Source organism: Dysidea avara, chromosome 10, assembly GCF_963678975.1.
Source record: "Dysidea avara chromosome 10, odDysAvar1.4, whole genome shotgun sequence".
Classification (NCBI taxonomy): domain Eukaryota; kingdom Metazoa; phylum Porifera; class Demospongiae; order Dictyoceratida; family Dysideidae; genus Dysidea; species Dysidea avara.
The window spans coordinates 2,476,306-2,483,659 of NC_089281.1; the positions used below are offsets into that span (position 1 = coordinate 2,476,306).

Consider the following 7,354-nt stretch of genomic DNA (forward strand, 5'->3'; position numbering starts at 1 on the left):
TGGGCCGCCCGCTCTCATGCTTGTTTGCCAAACAATAAACTGTGCATGAATCAACTTTTCCTGGCCTAAGTCAATTTATACTAGTATCTAGGTTTTAGTTTCCACCAAACAAGTGGTCAAGGTCTACTCTAATAGAATTATGAACTCTTGTTTACATGTCTTGTGAATTTAGGTCTGTACAGTATCATATATTATCTATGACAATATTCAATCACAAATTACTGGTAGCTGGCCAGTTGCCGTCTCTTCAATTAATTATAATCTAAGGGGCAGTCAGCTGCTAATCATAATCAAACTTTTCCTGACCAAGGAGGAAAGAGCAATTGAGTCAGTGTATATACAAACTAGGTGGGAATTAGCCCAGAAAGGAACCAACAAGAAATGTGTTAATCTGAAAGGAAACAACATTTTCAACAATAATGAACTCAGTATTTGGCAGAATCAACGGATCTTCATCCTATGTGATGACTCCAGCAACACCTCAACTTGAAACACTTATAATGTACATAAGTAGTCGCATCTGTACGTATGCATGTAAATTATGTAGTGTAAGGAACTGGTTTTTCTGTTTTCCATGTGGGCGGGCAGTCCCAGCATTTCCATTATGACATTCAAGCCATTCACCATATAGCTAGCATGCTTAAGCTTGTTGCAAAAATAATACAAACATGTGAATCTCAGTTTGTGCCAACTTCATAGCACTGCTGACACTGTTCAAGTATATGAGCCTCAGTGTACAGAAAGCAAGAATAACCAGAAAATAATGGAAGAATACGGAATAATAGAGCTGACAGTATGCAGATATGTAGATAATGGCTGTTGGTATCTGCAGCCTTCAGACCCTTGGTGTGCTTACAGCATAAAGCATAAAATAAAATTCACTCTTGATAAAATAAATTGATAGCATGAAACCGCGTCACCACAAGTTTCCCGCGCACACCACATAGCTACTGAATATTGAAATCTGTTTGGAGCTGCTCGTGTGTACCGACTGTGCGTGTAATTGTTGGTGTTCCTTGTCCGCGCCTGTGCTACTAAAAGACGGAAGACTCGGCACTACATTAATGACTGTGAGCCTATTCATAATTAACCATGCATAGATTGCTAGTGTGTCTATAATCAACATCATGGCTAGTCTCGCGTGGCCAGACCGCTTTTTCTCCGTCACGGCGCTTATCGATTAGAGATCATAAGCGCCTACTCCGAAATCATGGCGGGGGGTCCTACATCAACACAGATCACTTGGAATTCCAAAATGGAACTGGAATGTTGGGTAAGAATCTGAAATCTCTGATAAAATGGAATCTCGACGATAGGGTCCGCAACGCGAAAAATCGATATCCTCCAATCAACTACCTTTATTATTATTATTGTTATAATAATTGCAAGACCTCGCACAGCGAGTATAAATGCAATATACAAATCAAAATATATAGCTACAGCTAACTAATTACAATTTTACAGTTCATTTATAAGAAGGTTGTTAAACACGGTGATAGATGAAGCTTCAACAGTCTCTGGTTGCAAGTTGTTCCATAGTATAGCAGTGGAAGGAAAGAAGCTGAATTTATATGCGTCAATTCTAGTGAATGGCAGGGTAAGTTTGTACTCATGACCCCGGGTAATTCCTCTATTAAAAGTGATACATTCTGGTAAAGTAAGGTCCACAATACCTAACTGTGTTAGGCTAAGTGTAACTTGAATAACACCAGCGTGGCAGCCAAGTTTGTCACTTTCTTCTGGTAGAAAACGATAAGGTAAGTGCGCCTAACTCCGGACAGTTTTTGCTTTCGGTGCTCTATCTCCGCCATGCAAGCGAATTACTCAATCCTTAAAATATCGTGATAAAGCCTATCCTATGGTGCATCAGTCCTGCAAGTTTCATCAAAATATCTCCATCCGTCGAGGAGCTGCGCTCCAAAATTCAACTATGTGTAAATTTCGCGGATGCTCCTAACTCCGGACAATTTATCACGCCTGATACAGCACTTCCGAAGTTGATTTGGAATTTTAAACACTGCCACGTTAAACTTGCATTTATTGCCCACCTCATACTCGATTTTGAGAGTCATAGTACCTTTCGTTGCCGAGTTAATATGGGTATATCAAATCTAGGTGTATTTACTCAAATATTTATGCAGCTTCAATGAGACTGGCTCTTACAAAATCATCCATAGCAAGTGTTTGGCTGATTGTTTGCAAGCGAAACTTGGTACAGTGGTAAGTCATAGTTGTCCCTCTGCACTGTATTAAAATCAACCAGATAGCTCTTTGAGTTTGGGAATAAGCAGCGATTATCGAAGACTTTTTGATAATTTTGCCACACACGGCAATAAATAATCACCTCGTTTAGAAAAACTAGCAGGACTTTTAAGCTGATTTTAGGATTACAGTATCATTGTATATGAAGCATTAATCACCTAAAATTTCAAGTAAATGCTGTAGATAGTTTTGGAGATATGACACCAAACATTGGAAGTGCTTGTGTGTATGTCCCTCCAATGAGGAAGAGCGGCTGTGCCGATCACTGAGAGGTTAAACTTATCAATCAATCAATCAAGTGTCCAGAGTTAGGAACTGTCCAGAATTAGGGGCACTTACCTTACAAATGTCTTAAAATTAGAGTTGCACCGATATGCATATTTTCACTTTTACCGATACCGATTTTTCACTCATTCCTGTAGCCGATATGCCGATATTTACCGATATTCTTCTATTCTGTAGGTCAGGGGAGAAAGAGCAAAAATTATCTGAAGTTTATGTGCGTGTATAACATTAGTTGAAATAATTTAATTACTTGCGTGGGCGGCCGATTCTACAATGTTTGCTACCAGTGTCCCACTAACCCCTTACATGGAAATGAAAGCCAAGTAGTTATAAAACACCTAAGTCAGCTTCTCAAACGGAGTTTTGGTGGGATTCTAGACCCTTTCCAAATAGTGATTGGTTGATTGCGTGGGCGGCCGATAAATATACACAGTCTATTATAGCCTTGCAGCCACACTATTCACAGATAAACAAGCCTAAATAGTTATAAACAGGTACAGCAAATAAATGTTTACCACTTACCACTGCATTCACTGCTTTCTTTTAATACTGTCACGTGTTTATTACTGTCGTTAATGATTGATTGTGGGTTTAGGTTATCGGCAAATAATTTCCTCTTTGTAGCCGATACCGATACTTGCAAAATCACGTTATATCGGCTGTTACCGATTATTCAACCGATTATCGGTGCAACTCTACTTAAAATCACGTGATTTTTCGTTGCAGCAGTTCGTAAGGTTCATGATATTCACTCTCAGCATTGTTCAAGTTGTCTATCATCAACTCAAAGTATTGGTGGTTTGATTTTATTGGTCAGTTTCTGGTGGCAGCACGATCTGTACAGCTTTTTGGTGACAGACAAAATGTTTCTTCCTCTGGAGCACAGGACAAGCAAAGCAGCAACTGGGCCGTGGGTCAGCAATGACCAGTACTAGGTAAAGTACCTGCATGCGGAGTATGGTTATAATTGAAGCTTGTTAGCCATCTGGCTGAACCATCTATGTGCTGAAATTCGGCCAAAATGACACGATTTTTGCAAACAAATACCAGAATGGTTGATACATCAGTGAGACAGTCTCCAACAGCAAGGATACGAAGCTTATAAACACCTAACAATACAGCTATCTTGCCCAGTAAACGTATAGAGCAATCGAGATGCTGAACCTAATGCACACAAACTAATTTTCACTTGATTCCAAGTGATTTAAGGTCATTGGAATAGATTATGGTTGTATTTCCGAGATTTGAATATCGATCACGAGTGCCTATTTCATACATTGGATTGCTCTATGCGTTTACTGGGCAAGATAGCTGTATTGTTAGGTGTTTATAAGCTTTGTATCCTTGCTGTTGGAGACTGTCTCACTGATGTATCAACCATTCTGGTATTTGTTTGCAAAAATTGCATCATTTTGGCCAAATTTCAGCATATAGGTGGCTCAGCCAGATGGCTAACAAGCTTCAATTATAACCATACTCCACATGCAAGTACTTTACCTAGTACTGGTTATAGCTGACCCATGGCGCAGTTGCTGCTCTGCTTGTCCTGTGCTCCAGAGAAAGAAACATTTTGTTTGTCGCCAAAAAGCTGCACAGATCGTGCTGCCACCAGAAGCTGACCAATAAAATGAAACCACCGATACTTTGAGTTGATGATAGACTACTTGAACAATGTTGAGAGTGAGTATCGTGGCATATGAAGAACCCTATGAACTGCTGCAACGAAAAATCATGTGATTTTAAGACATTTGGTATCATTTTCTACCAGAAGAAAGTGACAAACTTGGCTGCCACGCTGGTGTCATTCAAGTTACACTTAGCCTAACACATGACAATAGTTAGGTAGTTGGTTGGAGGATATCAATGTTGCGGACCCTATCGACGAATGTTCTTAAGTCCGATTATTTCTGTATATTTCTTGCAAATTAAAATTTCAGCATGAAAAACAACAACATGGTGCATGCATTATCTAGCTACTTACACTACATACTACTACTATTAAATGGTACAACTATAGATTATCTCGTGTGCTAGTTTAGTCTTGTGATTGCTGTGCGTGTATGTTTTTGCAAGCCTCACGATCCAATTAGTCTGGAAGCCAGCCGAGTGCATAAAAAGTGTTAAATGTGTATATATATATAGCCAGCTATATAAATTTCAAAATTTTCAATCTAGAATCTTGGCTTGAATCCAGAAAAATTGAAATCTTACACAGGATTTTTGGGTGGTGTTGGACCCCTCGCATCATGGTCTCACAACACAAGTATTAGTAATCAATGTAGTAACACTCTGTTATCAGGTGGCCATGTACCAGACTATTACAGCCGATAGTGACGTGGGTGGGTATGACTATCAATTCCTGGAGACTCCATCAGATAACTTGGTGTGTAAAATTTGTCATTATCCCAGTAAAGTTCCTTACCTTAGTGAATGTTGTGGGCATACATTTTGTAAATCTTGTCTTGAGCAAGCCAATGTCTGTATTTGTCCCATGTGTCGAAGTGAAAACTTTGCTGTCTTTGCTAACAAACAAGTTGACCGAGCAGTAAGGGGCCTCCATGTGTTTTGTACTAACAAGGAGAAAGGATGTCAGTGGCAGGGTGAAGTGAATGACATCATCAATCACCTTGGTAACAGCAATGGTTGCCAATTTGAAGAGGTCGTCTGTCCTAATGATTGTGGAACAACATTTAAACGACACTGTCTAGCTACCCATGTGAAGAGGAAGTGTCCACGCCATAAGGTTAATTGTCAGTATTGCCACATTGAAGGAGAACGTCAGTTTGTCAGAGGTGAACACAAGGAACAATGTCCCAAGTTCTCCATCGCCTGTCCCAACAAGTGTGAGGTTGGTAGTGTCCCAAGAGACAACATAGCGGAACACATGAAGATGTGCTCACTAGAGATAATCCAGTGTGAGTTTCATGTGGTGGGGTGTGGTGATTGCATAGCTCGTAAAGATCAAAAGAAGCACAATGAACAGAATATGGAAAAACATTTGTCATTATCTGTGCACCAACTCACCAGCACCCAAGACAATATAGCTTATTGGGCAGTGGATAGTAGAGAGGAACTGGTGGGAAAAATTATGCAGACAGAAGAAAGCGTTGTTAACACTCAACGAAACGTTACAATGGCAACACGAAGACTACAAAGAGTAGAAATAGATCTTGCAACTACAAAACGCCAACTAGTTCAGAGAGCCACAAGCAATGAGGCTGAAGTGAACACAGTTAGGGAAGAAATGAATACAAAGTTTATGCAAATGACTAACTTTATCATGGCAAAGGAAAGGTCAGTGGGAGCCAGTAAAAAAGTGTATTGTCGGCGAGTTTTTTGCCTGTGCTTCTTCACTGTTTTGATAGTGTTCCTTGGCTATATGGCATTGTTTATATATGAGAGTAAGAGAACGGCAGTGACAGCAGAAGGGTACCATGGACAAAATTTTACAGATTGTGAATGTCAGGATGTAAATCAACTCACCCAAGAACTCATGAACACACAGGCAAAGATTATTCAGGTTGAAGCTGCTGCTCAGAAGAACATCACTGAACTGGAAAAGAAATTACAATTATTGAGTGAACTATATGAAGAAGTGTATGTGCACAACAATACTCAACAAACTGTAACAATTAATGGTGATGTGAAGTGGACTGCAAAGTTAATTATAGAGTCAGCAAAGTTATCATCTGGTAATCAGATTATTCCAATAATCGTAAAGTTGTCAGAGTACAGCAAGAAGTATCATGATGATGTCGACTGGTTCAGTGTTCCATTCTATACTCATCCTAATGGGTATAGGTTGTGCTTGAATATTAACGCTGCTGGTAAGAATTTAGCATATTCCACTCACCTGTCAGTGGAGTTATACCTCATGAAGGGACCTTATGATAACTACTTAACGTGGCCACTGAGTGAAAATTGTAAAGTGAAGCTGCTGAATCAGATCAGCAACAGTGAACATTATTCAAACCTTATGTCCTATGATTCTAATGGCTGTAACAGAGTTACTTATGGAGAGAGAAATCATAATTACATAAGGTCCAATCTGAAGTACATCAGTAATAGAGATCTTTATAAGGCCACTAGCACACGTCAGTACCTCAGAGATGATGCAATATATTTCTATGTAGACTGCGAAATATACTCAGTGTAATGTAGTTGCTGCTGCTGCAATATTGCTGCTTGTACAATTAACATATAACACATTATACTAGCTAATTTGTATAATTTGTATTACATACTACTTTTAGTTTGCCATAAATTAGTAGGAATAGTTTGTTTCTATAATTGCACTGTAAAATAGCGAATAAGATTACAAAATCACAGAAGCTGATTTGATTGATCATTATTTAAACTGCATTCAGCCATGCAGGAGCATGCATATGAGTAGATACAATAATGTGTAATGATGTTCCAAAGTGATTTCTGGGTGGCTGATGGTCTCAACATTCTGATTGTATATGTCTTGACAACCAGGTACCGTATGATGATAATTGTGATGTTGTGGTGCCCCTTAAACAGTTGATCTCTACCGTCCTGATGGTTGTAAACTATTGCTTGACAGAATATACACTGCTGCTATGAGAACATATACTTATTGACAAAATGTTCTAATAGAACAGTCATCTTTGATGTGTTTGAATCTTTTGGTTAACACGGCTTGATATATAGCTGAATATATCGTAATATCAATCCATCCTGTTTCTCACCAGCTGCAGCTCTTCCTAGTTTACCAGTTCACATTTTTGCAGTGTACCTAATCATGATACGTCATCCTATTATTATCATCATAATAGATAGTGTG

General features: G+C 39.1%; 1 protein-coding gene across 2 annotated transcripts; it reads left to right on the forward strand.

Annotated features, from left to right (window-relative positions):
- Window positions 1-962: 962 nt before the first annotated feature.
- On the forward strand, window positions 963-7,131 carry LOC136236997 (TNF receptor-associated factor 3-like). Of its 2 annotated transcripts, none has more exons than XM_066027239.1 (2): window positions 963-1,070; window positions 4,847-6,899. In XM_066027239.1, exons 1-2 carry the CDS (start codon window positions 1,065-1,067, stop codon window positions 6,701-6,703), a joined length of 1,863 nt encoding a protein of 620 aa, XP_065883311.1. In that variant the 5' UTR covers window positions 963-1,064; the 3' UTR covers window positions 6,704-6,899. The 2 variants fall into 2 exon arrangements, with proteins under 2 accessions (XP_065883311.1, XP_065883310.1); XM_066027238.1 differs by lacking the exon at window positions 963-1,070 and adding an exon at window positions 1,086-1,273 and having other exon boundaries at window positions 4,847-7,131.
- Window positions 7,132-7,354: the final 223 nt, after the last annotated feature.

What these genes read in the sequence shown, in the direction of transcription:
- LOC136236997 (XM_066027238.1), top strand. Translation starts at nt 1,211, where the DNA reads ATGGCGGGGGGTCCTACATCAACACAGATCACTTGGAATTCCAAAATG. An exon ending in AAATGGAACTGGAATGTTGG is followed by an intron (nt 1,274 to 4,846) that starts GTAAGAATCTGA and finishes CTCTGTTATCAG; the next exon opens with GTGGCCATGTACCAGACTAT.